This window comes from Rhea pennata, chromosome 3 (assembly GCF_028389875.1).
Source record: "Rhea pennata isolate bPtePen1 chromosome 3, bPtePen1.pri, whole genome shotgun sequence".
Lineage (NCBI taxonomy): Eukaryota > Metazoa > Chordata > Aves > Rheiformes > Rheidae > Rhea > Rhea pennata.
This window is the reverse complement of record NC_084665.1, coordinates 13764661-13783643: the sequence shown is the minus strand read 5'-3', so window position 1 is coordinate 13783643 and position 18983 is coordinate 13764661. Positions and strand designations below refer to the sequence as shown.

At 38.8% G+C, this 18983-nt stretch overlaps 1 protein-coding gene across 1 annotated transcript in view; it reads left to right on the top strand.

Annotated features, from left to right (window-relative positions):
* The window catches only part of MRPS5 (mitochondrial ribosomal protein S5), a 59343-nt gene that overhangs the window by 27123 nt on the left and 13237 nt on the right, over positions 1 to 18983 (top strand). The window contains exon 6 of the mRNA XM_062573531.1: positions 15649 to 15739. Within this exon, the coding sequence (XP_062429515.1) occupies positions 15649 to 15739 (91 nt within the window). The remainder of the gene's footprint in view (positions 1 to 15648; positions 15740 to 18983) is intronic.

The window sequence follows — 18983 nt, the reverse complement described above, 5'->3', positions numbered from 1 at the left end:
TTGGTGGTGAAACATAACATGTTGGTATTGCAGATAAATGGACCCTTATTATTTCTCAAGGGAAAAGTCTTTGCTGGAGAATGCAACTCATTCCAAAGCAGACCATTAATACTTAGTACTACAGAAGTACATGCTATCACAAGATATATGTTACCTCCCATTTATCTTTATTTTTTTACTTATTAGGTTGTTTTTCATTTGAAATACATTAGTTGCTAGGGAACTAAGGGCACATGTGTAAAGATTGGTGAGGAGGAATCATGACTTCAGATATAAATTGATTTCTTGTGACTTATTTGCTACAAGTTCAGAATCAGACAATGCACAGCATCCAGAAAGATGGCAGCTCTGGGAGTGAGAGCAGTTTTTGCCCTTTTCCCCTACTTGTTCCCTTCCCTTCTAATTGCATCCTTATTTCAGTGAGACTAGTGGCAGCAGTGGCCAGCTTGTTTCCAGCTCCATCCGTGTCCAGGAGTTTGGCATTTATTTTCTTAAACTGCTGAACTCTTAACAATTTGGTTGTAATCGTTTTTAAATACTTGATGTGTGAAAAGGATTTGATTTTTGCCAAAACAATTGAGGCATTTGAAAAGATGACCTTCTAAACTGCGGCAAATTGACTACTACCAGCTTGGGCCATCAGAAAGCATTAATGAGAAGTTTTGGCTGAGTGTTCCTTACTCAAAGCTATTGCTTTTAATGATGAAGGAGAAGACACTGGGAGAAGTTCAGCATCACTTGCAGCAGTTTTTGGTAGGCTCAGATCTGAAAGCCATGGTCAGGGCTTCACACCCTGAAGCCCAGCTCAGTAGCCTGTGGAGCCACACGGACAACGTGCCCCCTCCAAAAGCAGGACAACATGCCTGTGAGTCTTCATGTGAGCTGCCAGCTGGAGGAAGACATCCTGGCAGAGCCTTCTTCAGGGAAGGTTGTCAAAGCACACTGCAATTCTGGAAATAACTGAAATAAGACCTTACTGTACAATGACTCTTTGCCTAATTGGGCCCCCTGAGTGGAAGAACCTGAGCCTCCAGTAACTGCCGCTGAACTATTGGAGGCCAAATGAATCCCTAAGGACATTTTGATGAAATTTGAGTTGTACTTTGGTAAATTAAATTCAGTCCTATTATACAAATACTCAGTGGCACAAATCAACCCAGCAGTTTCACGTTTCAAGTAATTTTATAAACTTGTCGTTTTAACTTCTCATGCTATTTACTTACCAACAGATGAAATTGCTTACCAGATTTGCACTCCTCTCAGGGTTATCATCAGAACATTCATTTGCTATTAATATTTAACTACGTCATTGATTAAAAAAAAAAAGCACATAAGAATGCTGACATATGACCCTTTTATCACTGTAAAATAAAGTGACTGTTCATTGAGTTGTTATGCAGATGTATTGCCTTCCTACTCAGCATTGCTCAGTGGTAGAATGGACTTTCCTTTTGGCTCCACTGTGGTATTTAACCTCTTGGTTTTTCTTTCTTTTTTTTCTCTCTTGTTTCTCTACCTTCTACTGTCAGAGAGGCGCTATTATTTTTATTTTTTCCTGGTCTGCCTGATAATGTAATTATTGTTGAAATGTTAAATGCAGGTATTGAAGCGCAGTCATCACCAAGTAATTAATATTTTGAGATGAAGGAGGCAGAACTCTTCAAACCACTGTTTTCATCAGGAAGGCAAGACTGTATTTTCTCAACTACTGGAACTAGCAGTCTCATTTAACATTTTTTTTTTAACAGCAGCTGAAATACAATATCATCTGAGACTTTTCACATGTTCCACTTTAATAAACAGGTGGTTTTTCATAGCTGAGATAACAGAAGCCCTGCTATTTTGCATGAGCTGATGTTTGTGTAGTATTGGAAATCCAATTGTAGATGCTTTGGTAGGTTTAAAGGTGCCAGGCTAAAGGTAGGGAGGGACAAGGTTCTTTTTCCTCTTAGTAGTATATTAAAAGAAAAGACAGCGTCTCAAGACGAGTTTGGAGCATGATTTTTCTGCTTGTGTCAGTAGTTGAGATGAAATTTTAGGAGCAATAAATGTACATGTATATACAAGTCAAACCTTCTGAAGCTCAGGAAACAAAATGAAGTAGAGGTGTCTTTAGGTATGTTTAGGTGTCTTGCTGTGCTATTTTATCTGCTTAGCAGTTCTCAGACCAGAATGCTCTGTTTTTCCCTTCTAGGAATCCTCTGTCACTGGCTGGGAAATGTTAATGAAAGAGGAAGCCAAATTCCCATCCCGCTGTTAAGGATGCAGTCTCTTAACAGAGCAAAATTTTCCTCAAAAGGATGGGATTTGCAGAACTGTGATAAGAAAAAAAGATATTCAAACTAGCACCCTGAGAAACATTCATGTCCATTTAGTGTGATCACAATTTGCAAAACTGGTTTGGAAAGTAATGCCTAATTACAGCATAGCTAAAGCAGTAAAATGCAAGTGTGGTCACTTGCAGGAGAATTTCATGAAACTGAGGCAATACGTGCTTGCTGGATCTGTCTTCATGATATGCAGTAATCTGCTCAAAGGCCTTTGGGGTGACTATAAGGCTATGAATATTTCACAGTCATGACCTCTTCTTTGTTTTTAAAATTTTCATGCAGAGATGACACAGCCTGAAAATAAACAGTAGTTTGTCACTAAGTGCATGCATCTCTGAAGCTGCCACATGCCTGTTGGCGATTGTGTGAGTGAATTGTGGTTTTAGTCCAGAGAAATTAAATAAGTAGGAGGATTCACTACCCTTTCAGATGTGGCTTTGCCGATCAACAGTAGCAGATGGAAAGTTAGCTTTCAAAGATACCGTTTTGTATTCCGGTATATTTTCAGCAGGCTTTTACAAATTGCAATTTTAAATGGGTAATGGTAACCGTTCATCACATTACTCATCACTACTACAGCTTTGCTTATTAAACAGTTCTATGAAATATTGCCTGCATTTTTAGAAGTCTTATGTTGTACCTGTGTCTTTATGATAAAGGCTGTATCTAGCTGTGTGTTTTTCTTCATGCAAATCCTTTTTAAAAACAAATCATGTCTGACAAAACTGGCAAAGAATAACATTTTCTTAATTAGTAGGATGCACTTGAAAGCAGTTATTCTGCCTCAAGATTTTGCATTATGGTCAAGAGTCAAATCTTACACTGAGATTTTCATTTTTGGGGCTGCAACTCTCTTTTTCTGCAGTGCATGTCTCTAAGCAAGCTGCAGGTGCCAAACGTTAATTCTCGTGCCAGCCCTTATGTCTGGGTATATTGTTCTTGGAGCACGGCCAAATACCTCCTATTTTGGAGAAAGGCCTTGGAAAAAGTGAACCAGTCCCTTGACCATAAATCAGAACTGCTAGCTAAGGAACTGTGAAAGCAAGCAGCACTTCCTTGGTTTGGAGAGAAAGGAGAAGGTTGTTCTTTAAACGGGTGGTAGTCAAAGAGAGGAGGAGATGGCCATGTCCCAGCTGAGAACAGTACCAAATGTGATGAGCAGAAAATCAGAGTAATGGACAATCCTTTTATATATCAGCTTGTCAGGCATCATGGCAACACAAGGCTGCATAGGATTTAGGAGTCGGACACAGGATGTGCAAAAGAGACTCTAAAGCAACATTAGTATCTAGCTTCCATTTTCTTCTGAGAAAGAAGCAGATACTTAAAATTAGGGAAATAAATAATATCCTTTAATAATCCATTTCAGTGTGTCTTATTTAGGGGCTTTAGGGAGCAATGTGGAAACAGATGTATTAGCTGTGAACCACATCTCTTAGGTGGAGGCAAGAGGCAGTTTTCTGTCTTTTTTTGTTTTTAGCACTTTCTTGACTTCCTGCCACTGTGCCTGTCACCTGTATTTAAGAATGATGGTCTACTGCCTTTTTGCTGGAAATTATACTGCCATTCCTTGCCAGGTAGTTTCCACAAAGAAACATTGAATTCAGAATTTATTTGCACCAACTTTTGCAAATTTCACTGTTGTGTTTAATGTGGTGATAGGAGCCTATCCTTTATCTTCATTGAAATACATTGTGTGGGCAGAGTAGGGAAGATTTTGCTGGAGTTAAAATCAAATGCCTTTAAAATTGCCTTGGGTAACTAATAAATAGTGTGTGCAGGATGCAAGAGTAATAGCAAAGTTAATATAACCGCAATCAATCTTAACTATGTACAAGCTTAACTCATTGGAAAGTGAGTTATTTCAAGTGACTCAAAAGCTTGGTTGAGTCAAGAGAGAGGGATTATGAAAAACATTTCATTAAACAAAAGAGCCTGATTCAGAACCCTTTGTTATCTGAAAGTTAAAAGACGAACAAGAGAAGATAGGAGTCAAGCTGGCTGATGGCACTACTCCAGAAAAGCATCCGAGGCTTCTGTCCTCTTCTGAAAAGTGAGCAAATAAATGCTTTTTGTCCTAACCACCATCTTTCTGAGGACCACCAGTTGAGACTGTAGCTGGTTGCATGAGTGTTTAGAGTCCAACATATCAAAACCGTTCCTTGTCACAGTGGTTTTCATCTTCTGAGATGATGTTGTTGTACTGGAATGTCATGCTGGAGAATTAAAAGTCATAAGGTGTTTTATGTATATACAAAAATGTTCCAAAGAGGAAAGGAGCAATTTATTTTACATGTCTGCAATGAGAAGGATAAGAAGCAATGGATTTAAATAGTGAGCAAAGGAAATTTGACTTTAGACATGAAGAAAAAGGTGCAGCAGAGAATGTTGAATGCTAGGCCTGGGAGTGCACAGGATCTCTATAACTGGAGGTTTTTAACAGCAGATTAAGTAAATCTGTCAAGAATTAAATAAGGAGAAATAATCAGAAACCTTCTAAACCATTTTTCTGTGATTCTGTGGTTTTAAAAGTGCTGCTTGAGGGCATGTTGCTTTATGAATTTTCAGGTCTGTTTCATTTGATCTGTAGACATTTTTGTTCACCTTTTTTTTTTTTTTTTTTTTCTTTACAAGTAATGTAATTATTAACATTAGGGCAGATTTACCCTCAAAGGTACACATGAAGCTCCCAAAGGATACTCTTCTGATACTGCCATGAAGTGAAATTAGGTCTGTGTTACTTCTCCAAGAGAACAGTATATGTAGGGAAGAAGCAGGAGGATGGACCTGTGCTTTCCTCCCTGGCAGCAGTTGGGAATAGTCTGTAATTCTGCCCGTGGATATACGTCTGCAGTAGCTGAACCGTTCTCTGTGTAATGCGAGGGCGTATCGGATGCATTTGAGAACAGTGCTGTCCCAGCAGAACTTCCAGAGAACTCCCACGAGGATGTGCTGCCCGAGTTAAAAACACATATCCTTTCCTCTCATCATCTCTAAAAGTAACGAATCCTACCATTGCTGAGCTCATGTCGCATCTTCTGGTTCTCTTTTTCCAGAAGCAGCGTTATGCAAGTGTTGCCTAGGAGGTCTCCCCTCCTTGGCAGCGGTCTTTTATGGTGACAGTGCAGATATTGAGCAAAATCACTTTCTAGCATCTACTCCTCAGAGTGATGGCTGGCTCTTCCAAATGGATAGTATTTTCCTTTTCAAGTTTCATGTCAATTGTCCTTGAATTTAAGTGTATAGACCTTTCTTTGCCTTGCTGCCAGTTATTTTTCCTGAATTCAAGTTCTCATCATTTCTTTCATTTTGAATTTTTTAGTCTTCCACTTTCAATTTAGCACTTGCTTGTAAGGTCAAGAATATTTACAGGGTCCCTTCTGTTATCTTGATAAAGCTATTTTATTCTTTAGAAATGGTCACTATTTTAAAGCTAAATTGCTATTTAAGATCAACTTTGAGTTTTCAAAGACTCAACACAGAATGTGTAAAGTGGTAGCAGTATGCGCAAGAACAGATTAATTTAAAGGCACTTGAAAGTTAATATAATGAGGGATATTTTTTCTATTAATGAACTTTAGTCTAAATCTTAAGAGAACATATGTTTTCAAGGATCTGATCTTAACTGGCAGTTTATATTTAATGTTCTACGTGTCCTGTTATTGTTATGTTCACTTATCCCATCTCTGAGTTTGCAACGCTAATGCAAATTCAGAATGATTCCACTTTTTGCAGTTAAATATATCTAAACTGATATGAATATAGACCTGTAAAATTGAGTTCAGTATCAAGATTTTTGGCGTTTCCTCAAGTATTTTGGTATATTCTTGTGAGATTTGTCATGTGTGCCTGGATAAGAGATGATAGAAAATAGAATGAGAAGCAAACTCACACTTAATGTCACAGATGGTTTGTTGCAACGCTAGATGAGTTATTTTTATCTATTGCATGCTTATATAGCATGTTATATATTCTAGTGTGCATATGTCTGGGCTTCCAAAAACAACTTTTAAAGATGGTATTAATTAAAAAAGTACTGGTGATCGTCTGATCGTATTATAAATCCATTGCCATACCAAATTCCTATTTAATAATATTTTAGGGATTACAGTGAGAATAATAAATGCAACAAAAATCACTTACGTAAGCAATAATAAGATGTCTTGATCTGTGCCGTATACTTTATATGCAGGCTTATTTTAAAATGCAAAATTAATCCATTGATCTCAGACTTAAAATCATTGGTTCAAAAAGAATAGTTGAACAAATGTGTAATTCTTTTCAATTTCTTAATAAATTAATGGCCTTTGAGATCCTGAAGCGACAGAGGAACTCAGTGTAATTCCTCCCAGATGAATCAGTAGGGGGAATAACTGTACCCATAGCAGAATTGTCATGGTGGATTTTAGAAAAAAAACACAATTTATTAGAATTCCTTTAAGTAAGTGAATCTTTGGAGTGGACAGAGGGGCTTTTAAAGTGATGTAGCAAAGTCTGGTTGGACGTTTAGCTTTAAGCTTGGTCTATGTTTGAAGGGAACTTTTAGTTGAGTTCCCCATGGAACTTCCCTTGAAAGCAGATACAGTTATTTCTCTTTTTTTCTTCTTTTTTTTTTCTGAGTCCTGCCTTATCTTGTAATGAAACATCAGCACCGTATGTGCACAATTTCAGTTTCTTTACTTAAAAAAGGTAGTATATTTATTTAAAATTTCTTTGAGTTTGCGTAAATTGGTAAAACACTTCAGTTATTCGTCAGTAGTTAAATGTGAAACAAGTTGATTAATTAGGAAGTGCTGTGACATTTTGTAAAGTTTTGTGAAATTGGTATGTGTTTTATTTAGGTAGATGCTGCATCTTCTCAGGCTGTTGCTTTTCTGGGTTTTCCTTCATTCAACCCTTGTGAAATGATGCTGTCTTCTGCAGCGAGTGTTTCGTTTCTGTTGGCAAAAGTAGATAGTCTGATGCACGATGTGGTTAACTCCATAAATCGTGTTCTTGTTGTATTCATTCTTCAGGTGGTTATATTTTGTACTTCCTTAATGCAAATTTTGGGGGATTATAACAACTACAAGGAAGTCCAGTCCTGCCTGTTTCCTCCCTAAGGAAAGGAAATAGATGGAGGAGCAAGTAAGAGATGGTCTCTTCAGTCAAGCACCATTTTCATGTTCTTCACCCTTTAGCAATTCTTGCTTCAGAAGTGGCTGCCTGAATGAGCCTCTTTCATGAAGGGTAATCTCTGTGGTGTGCTGGTCGTGGCAGATGTTCTCTGCAGATGTGCTGTGTGCGAGAGCGTGCTAATCCTTAGTGCCTATTCTTGAAGCGATGATAGAGCATAAATGAAGGGGGTGCAATGCCACGACTGTTTCAGGGAGAGGAAGTAATTCAATCTTGAGATCTGGGAAGGTAAGCAGAGAACGATGACTTGTTGAGTTTGCAGTCAAACAGCTGTTTCCTCAAGAATGTGGATCTGCGACTCCTGGATCTTCCCTGTCCCTAAGCCACAAAGTGCTAAAAACTGGGACAACGTTTGGAGGAAGTAGGATTCCACATCTGACCTCTTCTTTAGACGTTTGTTACTGGCTGCTGCCAAAGAAAGGGCTGCAAGCACTTAAGGTCTGATTTCTTACAACCTTTCTTATATTCTAAGGGTAACAGGGAGGGAGCTGCTAGAGTAACCCACTCCCTGCCAGAAGATCTTGTGGTTTGCAAATTAATGCATTAATAGGGAGCTTCTCTCCTGGCAGAATTATGGTTTTAGCCCCACTAGGTCCCTGCTATGCTCTGCCAGTTGTTGGATGAAGACTGCAGGGAGTATAAGGATGAATCTTCCCTCTTTTTTTTTGCTTCACTTTGGGTGCACAGAAGTAACTTCTTCATTGTGTGTCTCTTCACTGTGTGGCTTTGTATAGCGTGGAAGCACTAGACGTGGGGCACCATCCCCAGGCTGCACAGGAACGGGGAAAGTGTCAGTTCTGTTCAAGTTTCCTGTGCCTGAGTATAATGATAAATAAATAAATAAATACAAGATTTGGCCTCTCCTGTAATACCACGGTATACATTTTACTGTCTCAGGACCTGATATTAAGCTTACTGATTTCAACATTTATTTTTAATACTCAGGTTAATGTGGGATAAGTACTGACTTTGTTTTGATTGTGCCTCTGCTGAAATTGTTTCAGATAAGTGGTAAAACCTTCCTAACCCCTTCATGCAGCAGAGCTTTTAGTTAGCTGAAAGGGCGCGTTAGAGAAAAGCGGCTGTTATTTTGTTATTGTGACATGTCTCAGCTGACCACTGGTTTGGCTGCTACAGTAGATTTTACTAAAGATGGCCATTCTGGGCCTGTGTAATTGTTTATAGTCAAATTTGTTAGATTAAATAACAAAATAAGTTTGCTATGCAATGCTTGCACGTACTATGGAAATCTGTTTCATTGCTTCATTATATTTGAATAAGAAAGCTTTTTAGGAGCCAGCTGGGGCTGTATTGTTTTAAAAGGTTGCCACAGATGTGAATGGAGAAAGCAGGAGTGGGTTTGGTGGGTTTTTTTCTTTTCTTTTTTTTTTTTTTTTTTCCTTTTTTTTGAGGAAAATGTCAGCAGCAGCAAAGATTTCTATAGCCAAAGCCAGCAATGAGCCCAAGATAATTATGAGTCTCATAACTTTCTGATAACAAGTGCGTGTTTTGAAATAAACAGGTCTTATTACTAGTCTTACTTTAAATAGATAACATATATAATGCTATTTTTATATGCCTTTTCCATTATCCTTGTATTCACAGCAGCACATGAGGTTAAAACAGCAATTGCTGGGAAATTACAGTTTGCAGAAGGAAGCTGAAAGCCTGTTCGTTCTTCTTCCGACTTTGTCTTGATTTTCAGCAGTTCTCTGGACATTAAAGCTCCTATTTTTAAAGGACTGTTTTATGAACAAAAATGCAAAAGCCCCTTTCTGGTAAGATCATGTTACCAAAAGGCTGTGCGCACTTGCTAAGCAGGAAGGATATGCTCACCAGTTAGGTGAGAGAAATTATATGTGAAGGTATTGCCTTATAAAGTAGCAGTGGAAAAGCTAACTTGATTTGTCCCTGCTTGTTGAATAGAGTACAGACAGGCTGCGATTTTCATGTAAGCTAGAGCTAAAGTCGTCACAGAAAAAGCTACCTTGGGCAAGCGTTAAGGAAGAGCAGCAAGAATTGCATATTGTTGCTGTTTCTGGCTTTCCACTTGGTTTTTGGGTGCCTTGGGAGGGGTGACTTGAGGTACCCATTCCTTCCTTGCCCCACAAGCCTGAAGGCAGAGTTCCTGTTTTGCTTGTATATTATGCACAGAGGTAAGTTCTGCGAGAGTAAAACCGACGGTAGCGTTTACTGTTGTTAAGCATGAATTTACAGCTATAGTTGACAGGCTGCATATGCCATTCTGATTCTAACTAGAAGGCTTTATATCGTCTATCATCCATTGTCAAATGAATTACTATTCTTCTTGTTCCCAAATCAACACAGTAGCATAGTGAAAAAACAGCCTAAAGGGTATCGTGTATTACAGCATCGTTTAGTATGTCATGCAATTGGAATTAGAAAGCGGGACCTAGTAATCATAAGGCCTGAAAGCTCATAACATGAGGTTAGTGCCCTTTTGAATCTTGCACGACGGGGGCCTTTTTCAGGGAGCAGATGGAGTTAAAAAAAAATAATGCCCTTTGCAAAGGACAGATCTGTTACCTTGTCTGATAGTGTTGTGACAACGCTGTCGCAGCTATCTGACAAGTTGTCCTCTGCTGGCTATAAAAGCTCTGCCTTTTGATCCCTTCCTCTTCTGTTCACTTTTTTTGGTTGTTTTCGTTTGTTGATTCTAATAAAGGTCAATTTACTCGAAGAATTTTGTACAAGCGTGGCCACATTGTAACTGGGTCAGTGATCTGTGGTGCAATCTTTCCAGTGTCGGAATAGTTCCCATTTTCAACCAGGTGGTTAGAATACAGTACTGACCTTTTTAAACAAAAGAAACACTGGTTTGTATGCGAGTGTTTAATTGCAAGAAGCTATTTGATAAGAAGGGTCAGGTCAGGTCAGGCAATATACCCGATTTGTATACAGAAACAGTGGAAAAGGCTGCAATGTGAAGACACTGGTGTTAGCCTCAGAGCAAGAGGCACCCTGCAGATAAGAATACACTGGGGCTTCAGTCTATACAGAGCTTAGTAGGACACGAGCTAAGTACTGAGGATGTTGGTGTTATCTGTGTTCTGGTCCTTTGATGTCAACATCATTTTATGTTGCTATTTTAGTCCAGGGTTATCTCTCTCAGTCTTTATTATGTTGTAGATAGAACTGCCTATTGCCTTTTTTTCTTTCCCTGATTTATTTTTTTTTTTAACTTATAGGAGTGTGGGAAGGGAGGGAAGAAGAGAAGACAAAAGATCTTTTTAACACTTATGAACTAAAAATAGTTAACTGGTTCTTCCTAAGACAGAATAAATCAAGGTAAATAGCATATTTCCAGGTACTAGACTAATTGAGTGGGTATTCTGAAAAGTGGGAGGGTGATGTTTTCCGAAGAATCAAGATAACGTTGAGAGCCTTCAAAAAGAATAATTTTGTCTGATAGTCAAGAGTGTGTGTAGTAAATGAAGCCCCATCCTGGGCTGTCATCTGAATCTTGAGTCAATCTGAATCTCTGAATGTTATCTCCAGGAGTATGCTTTACAGACTTTATTCTTAGTTGAATTGCATTGAGATTGGATATACTTCACAAAGTATATCACAGTATTGTCAGTTCATATCTGGGTTCTGATATGCCAAGAGTTCATGCAAGACATGTAATTTCTTAAAGCTGGCAACTTCTGCCCAAGTGAGTCTGGTTGTTTGCTTGTTCTTCCGTTTTTTTTTTTTTTTTTCTCCAAGCATCCGTTTGCATTAAAACATGGTGCTTTTGAAGGTTTGTGTTTTTGCAGTTGAATGTCACCTATACTGGTTTGGTGATTCTGAATCCAGCCCTTGGTAAAAGCTGGAGGGCTCTGTGTTTTGGCACTGCTCAGGAGTGGGGATGCTAAATGCTAGATGACTTTCTTTACCAAGCCACGGAGAAACAACTTGCCTAAGGAGCAATACTTTTATGATGGCATGAGAGAAGCAGAAGTAAAGTCGGAAGAAATAAGGTTTGTTGGGCCAAAATGATATGAAGGATATGAAGTATCACTAAGTGGATTGTCAGCAACTTAATACGTGGATTGTTTCGAAAGTACATGCAACTATAGAGCTATTTGTAGGGAATGCAAACACAGAACTAAGAGATAACTGCATCACTATAGTCATTTGTTCTGTGTCCTGTAAACAAAAATAAATTGCCCAGATTCAATAAGAGATTGTTAATTTAATAGAATACAAGGCCATAGCTTCAATTTTCCAAGTAGCATGAAACCTGTTAGTACATGTTTGTTTTAAAAGCCCAGAATTAATCTTGGTAGACTCGCAACAGATAACCATATTTTAAAACCACAGTGTATTGTTTTGTGGCAAAAATACAATTCCTTAATGCGTAGGATTCAAAACCTTCATTTCTTTTTGTAAGTCTTTGGGATTTGTTTTCCAGCTATTGTTTCTGCAAATGGTGCAAAAAAAGGTTTGTGAAAGGGAAATGCTGCATGAAATTACAGTGTCTGAGATCCATTGTTTGACATACTTGACTGAAAAATTACATGGTATATGTGGTATTCTCTGAGTAATAATTTACTTCAAATGACATGTTGGCTAAAATGTATTTTGGGGGTATTGTAGCTCTAGACTAGGCTTTCAGAACTACTAGGAAGTTTTCTGTTCCCCGGATGATGTTGACAGCGTCTGTAGATAGACAACAAAAATTATTTCGGCAATTTCTAGCTCTGATACTGGCACCTGACGCAACCTGTCACAGGAGAAAAAGAGAGGTCAGGGCTGTACATGGCATTTCTTCCTGCTGTTCTGGGAGTTCTCAGTGTTTTGGCCTGCTGGTAAAGAAGAATTTGAGGGTGGTACCTTCATCTGTATTGGTGAGTGAGGAGTAGGGGAGTCCAGTATTTTGGTACTGCTGCATCTTTAGTCAGTGTGTCCTCAGGGGCTGGATATGATATACAAGATAGTTGGCTCTAATCTGCCCTGTGCTTCCAGCTGCTCAGAGATTACAGCTAGTGAATCAAATTCTCTGAGAGAGAAATGCTTTATTTACTCAAACTAGTGGTCATACACATACATTAAATGGCATGGACAGATAAATTCACTATCTGACTGGTCACATCTTAGTAGTCTTAGCAGGAGAGAGATTAATTTGCCTTCTCCTGAAGAAATGCCTTTGCTGCTGCCCACCGTGTGCACACTTTTAGGCACACAGTGTTTAATTGCAAGAAGCTATTTGATAAGAAGGGTCAGGTCAGGCAGTATACCCGATTTGTAAACAGAAACGGTGGAAAAGGCTGCAATGTGAAGACACTGGTGTTAGCCTTGACTCACTTGTCACTTGTCTGTAAACCTAGTTGCACCCTCCAGCTAACTTTGGCAATTTCTGATGGAAATTTTGGGTACTGTAGGTTTAAGGTATAACTGGGAGAGGTTCTGTAACCGTGGTTAAAAGTCTCTGGATTGTACCTCTGCTCTGCTTTCAGCTTTTCATGGGGAAGAGAAGATTAAGGGCATGATTGAGCTAACACAAGAGATACAACTCTAATATTCAGCTTTTCTGGATAACTAGCATCCCAAGCCTTTTAGCTGCATCTCTGAGCTTCTCCACACTTACTCGCATGGAAGCGCTTTTCTTCCAGTCCTGTTTTCTGACCTTGCACCATAGAGAAGAGTTGGACCAGAAGAACTTAAGCCCTGGGAAAAGGTCAGCCTGCATGGACACTGTCTGCTAAACACCAGCAGTATCAGGAGGGTAGCCCAAAGTCGATGAGCACTTAAAATCATGGTGACCCTTGGCCCCCCACCTTTGTATTTGCATTCTTGTGCATCCACCTTGCAGACTGTTGCTTTCTGCTCTTCCTCCTCTCTGAATAAATGTGTGCAGTGCTTCCATGCTCTGTTTCAGCCCTCCAAAGAAAGCAGCATTTAAGTTGTTAGCATTAAATGGTGGATGTAGGGAGACAGTCAGTTTGAGGTACACTGTGATTAAGGTTGAACATGCATCTGTTTGCAAATTTAAACAGACTTTAAATCTGGCTCAGATTAAAATCTAGTAAATAAGGGTAATTGTGCCTTAGTTTCAGTTGCTTTTTGGAGGCCATGCTGTTTGAAAAGTGGCAAGCTGTTAATTGTGTATTAATTAATTCTGTTGCAGCTTAATGATACGCTTTGGGCTGCAGGCTTTAATTCAAGGCAGGAAAGGAAGCGCTGCTGAATGTGCTCCAAAGGAGCTTTTCAACGTGAGGTGGCCCAGGGCTGGGCGAGGGGATGATAGGAGGACACTAAGTGTCCAGCAGTTGTGGCTGCCTGTGCACACGAGCGAGCTTGAAAGGTTTTGGCAGTGTTTGAAGAGCGATGCAATAGGACCGATGATGTTGGGTGCCTGAACGTGATTTTCTTCTGAGCTGCTCTGAAACAGCTGACAAGTGCAGTTTCTGGAAGGCAGCTTCTGCAGAAGCTCGTTGCGCGTATCCTTATTGCCACCTTCTGGAGAGGGAGAAGAATAAGGTTTAAGGAGAGTCCAGCAGAGATTGATGTCCTTTAGTTTTGACAGTTATGCGTGCCAGCTTCTTTTGGTTTTGTACAATCACCTATTCGTGTTGGTGTTTGGAGGCACAAGTATACATAGAGCAAAACCAGTGTACTGCTGATGCTTCTGGAGAGAACATCATGCTGTTTCAATCCCCTTTCTATCTTCCATCATTATTGCACACTTTCTGTAAATAGCTTATTTTTCCAAGTACTTGCATCTTCGGGGGGAAGGGGCTTGCTTTTTAGCATGTTACTGTAAACTGTAAGATCATGGAAGAAAAATAGCTTGGAATAAGCAAATAGCAAAGCTGGTACTTCTGTGAAGCGCTCTCTGGAACATGTATGTACCTTGAAATAAACCTGCTCTTTATTTTAATGAAAACAAGAACAGGACTTTTTGGAACTGCTCATTCATTCCTAATCTATATCCATTGCAGTCAGTGAACTTTTTTTTTTGTGAATGTCAGCAAGAATGGTAAAGCTGCGCCCAAATGTTTTGTGGTAATCTTACAAATATATAATGCTACAACCAAACCAGCTTACTGAAGAACTATATATGGATAAAAGGGGAGAACACTGCTTAATTCACAAATTAACAATGCATGCTTAATTTAACAGTTATTGTAATAATTTATAGAAATCATATTGGTGCTTCAGGAAAGTAGGCCTTGACACATTTGAGGGGAAAGACAGAATGGACCATGAAGTAAACTGTATATGTTGACTAGTACTTCTGAGACACAAATCTTAGCACAGTTAGGCAATACCCAGGATGTTATGGAAAATTTATAGGAAACCAGAGCAGCAGCTAAATAGACAAAGGATCTCAAATGATGCATTAGACCATTTAAAGTGGGAAGACTATAAAGTGGTGAGTTTAAAAGACTTCAGAGAGCCAGAAGCAAATCTAGCTTTCCAAAATACTCACCATAAGGCCACCTGGCTCCCCAATGACTATTGTATTCACACCCCCCCCCCCCCACTCCAACCTAAATGGTTTTCTTGTATCTCTGAAATTATTGCAGAGCTTCTGTTAATAGTTCTGGTTCCAGGAATCAGATACCATTTTTCTTCTTCCCCTCTCTTAAATGAAGTCATCTTTTTAGCAGCTGCCATCTCAGTAATGAGTAGAGCTGCAAATCAGTGCCTTCTGCTGTCTGCAAGAAGATCTGAATCCCAGGCCTTAACCCATGTAAAGCAACAACCTGCCTTGAGCAATTCCTCAGAGTGCTTCTAAAATCTGTTAAAATGTAATGAGGTGAGGGGGATGTTAATGTCGTGTTTAATTTATTTTATTTTATTTCCTTACTGTCTAGTTTTTCATCACGATTAAAATAGCACTTGAAGCTAATGGCGTTAGAGAATATCTGTTGTGCAGATAAACGCAAGAGGGGATGTTTTAGTGAAACTGCACTGAAATAACTTTTTGCATATCTGAGTATGTATTCTTTACAGCATTTAAATATTTAATACCTTGAAGCCAGTGTCCCACTGCAGATGAGATTCATTCACAAAAGCAGTATATATTGTGAGGTCTCATCATAAACCTCTAATGTCTTTTTAATAAACTGACTCTTGAAAAAAATACAATTGAACTGTGTCATAACAAGCTGCTTTGTATTTCTTTCTTTAGGTGAAAAATGTGTTTTGTATGAAAGCAAAAGAAGGCAGAAAAAAATCAATTCGTGCCATAGTTGCTATTGGAAATGGAAAAGGGGCTGCAGGTATGTGCAGTTAATGTGTGTGAAAGGTACCACATTAATCATTGCTTGGAATAAGACTTTAGGAGGCATGGTGATTGAAAGGGATGTTTTATACATTCTCTTTTTGCAGAAGAAAATTTACCCCTTTTTTCCACTAGGCAATATTGAAATACCTGTCAGAATTGTGAGAGCATTCATCTATAAATGTATGTTTTATAATCAAATTATGTATGTATTCACTAGGATGCTTTGTTTTGTATAAAAGATAATGGGAAGAGTAATAATACATGATTAGGATTGGGGAATATCCTATCCAGTGATTAAAAACAATTTTTATTTATTTCTAGAGTAATACAACCTGCCAATGGCAGATCTTATCCGAAGGGATTTTGTAGGCTTTCCTGTACGCTGTTTCATTTTGCTGTAGGTAATGTGTGTTGAAAGCGGGATGGTATTCAGCCGTGCAAATCTGCATTCATTCCATCTAACCTGAAGCACCTAGCTGCAGAGTGTAGTTGTCTCCTCTCCGGTAAAGCAAAGCGATAGGCGCCTGCAGAAGGTGTCTGGGATCGCAGGTGGGCTGACATGCCCCGGGAAATATTCATCCCCTCAACTAAACTGGACCTGGGCCTCCATCGTTAGTAGAGCAGGTAGAGTAACAAGGAAATGAGACTCAGTAGGTGTGGATTTTGTTTTCTGGTTTTGAGACTCGCTTTCAAGTTGTTCGGGTATTTTTGGTGTTTTGTTTTTGTTTTGTTTTTTTCTTTCTTTTGCCCTAACAGCTCTGATCCTTCTGCAGCAAAGGACAGTGTGACCCTTTTCTGCATTGTTTTCTAGCTAGAATTAGTGGGGTTTTATTGTTTGTTTGTTTGTTTGTTTTTGACTAGGCTGACATCATAGATGTCAGCATAATACTTTGTAAGTATTATTGTTTCTGATTTAAGAGTAAAGACTTGCTCACTGGTAGTTTCAGCTAGCATGGATAGTTATCTTGATTCAGAAATTTGTAATGAATCTGTCAGAAGACTCTAAAATTTCTTTTTACATTGAGCCTTTTCAGGAAGCTTCCTTGTTTTGTAGAAGTTCAATCATAAGAAATTCACTTTCTGGGCTTCCTAAAAATACTTTGTTGAGACTTCTAGTGAAAAAAGAATACTCACAGCCTTTTGAGTTCAGTCTCATAGTAACTTGAGTGATCTATGGCCTGACCCATTTGTAGGTTTTCTATTTATAAAGGTCTCTCCAGCCGCTGATTTGAGTCTAACCATAGAAATGCTGTAAACTGCATAAAGTAAATGAGACAAATTGAAAGAAACATGAGATTATGAAGGATCTAATGCCCCAGCTGTAAACAGAGACTTTCTTCTGCAAAGACTGGAGAAAGAATACTGGCCGGAGGGATTCAATATAGTTTTGTTTCCCTTGAAAGAAAACTCTTAAGCATGACTGTGCTGCAGAGTAGCTCTGTCCAAGCAATTTCTAGAAGCAATCAAAGCAACTCAGTGCAGCATCTAACTTGGATGAACCAATCCTGCCGAGAAGGTCCCGGGTGATACCATGCTATTGCTTCAGACATTGGTAAGCTCGCACACAGCAAAGGCGTAGATGGCTGAGACAAGGCATATTGTATGGTGTTGCCTTCCCAGAAGTTTGCAAAATGCTGCAGTAAATAGTCACAGTTCGTTCTTCAAGTGAAGTGCGTAACAATCTTGGGCAGAAGAGCCTTTGAACTGGTCGGAATCATTTTTTACTGAATGCGGAGAACAAAAATTCACTATCTTGAAGCTTCTGAAGGGGTTATGTGCAAAGTAAAGAGTTGCAGGAAAACTTCCCATCATCTTTTCTGATTCAGTTATCACTGTTGATATGAATTCTCATGTAGAGAAGCAGGTGCAATTAAAAAGATTAAAAAAATTTGCCCCCACAGTTCTGTGCCTTTGAGGTCCTGCATTTCACTGTGTCAGTTACAAAAATTATTAGGCAACCTTTATTTGACAGGACATGTTTTGCTTTTGGTAGTCAGGGTTGGTCGGATTCTAAGCCTAAGTGGGCTAAGATGTGAGGATAAAATTATAAAAGATAGTGCTAATGGCTCTTAAACGTAAAGTGATTAGTAAAAGAGCTGTATAGCCTTTTACACTCTGTACTGCATGGAGTTTCTTGCATGTTTTCAGTTCTGTTCTTTAGGAAATGGTGTTGATCTTTCTCTCAACTTTCAAGTATGAAAACCATGAGTTAAAGCTGGGTTTTTCTTTTTTTGCAGGGTAAGTTTTATTTAAGAAGCACCCTTGAATATAAAGCACTAAGTTTTTCTCCCAAAGGAGATAGTTTTCTGTACATTCTCTTGAGGATTTAAACCCCAGTCTACATTAAAATTCCTGTCAGACCTCAAACAGGCTTAGAAATAAGAAAGCTATACAGAATTAAAATGAGATTTAGCTGGGGGAAAAAAAGGAAAAAAACAGAAAGTGAATAGTTCTGAAGCAAACAATCCAAGTCATGTGCATCTATTAGGAGACAGGAATATAGGATGCATTGTATTGATGACAGAGGACAGGAAATTGCATTTGCATTATGTGACCAGCAGAGAATTATGAGTGTATATGCACTCATAAAGCATTTGCCTCTTGAATGTAAACAGTTTCCTTTTATTATGACCTGAGTAGCTACCACTGCTTATGGGATGTATGTGAAACTTTAATAAGCCAAGCATATTTTCAGTTGCCTACAGTTTTGCAGAATTTCATCTGTTTGAAAGATTCAAGTCCAGATGTTTGCCTCAAGCTGAATTTTAACTGCAGTTTGGAGGGGGAAGAGGGAATATATATGTATATGTAAACACACATACATATATATATGTACACACATAGATATACATACATATATATATATGTATGTATGTAGAGGAATGTGTGGTTCTCCTGCAGGAAAAAAGGGGTCTGAAAAAGGCTGCCTATCTCTTCTCTGAAAGGCGTTTTCATGAAACATATGTCAACATGTTATTAAAGGCTCACTTTAATGCATATCTTTTGAATGATTGAAATGAGGCTACCCAGGTGACCTCATTTTTGGCATTTTTTATACTGATTGACTTCACAGTGTCTTCACTATGTTCATGTGTTCTCTGTGTGTGTGTGTGTGTGTATGTGCACACACAAGTGTAAAATAGCACAGTTTCCTTGCATTTTCTTGTGTAGGAATTAGAAGGTGATAGAGCTGCATTGCCTCTGGGAGCCCAGTAGGTGCATAGGAGAAGCTGTTTTGG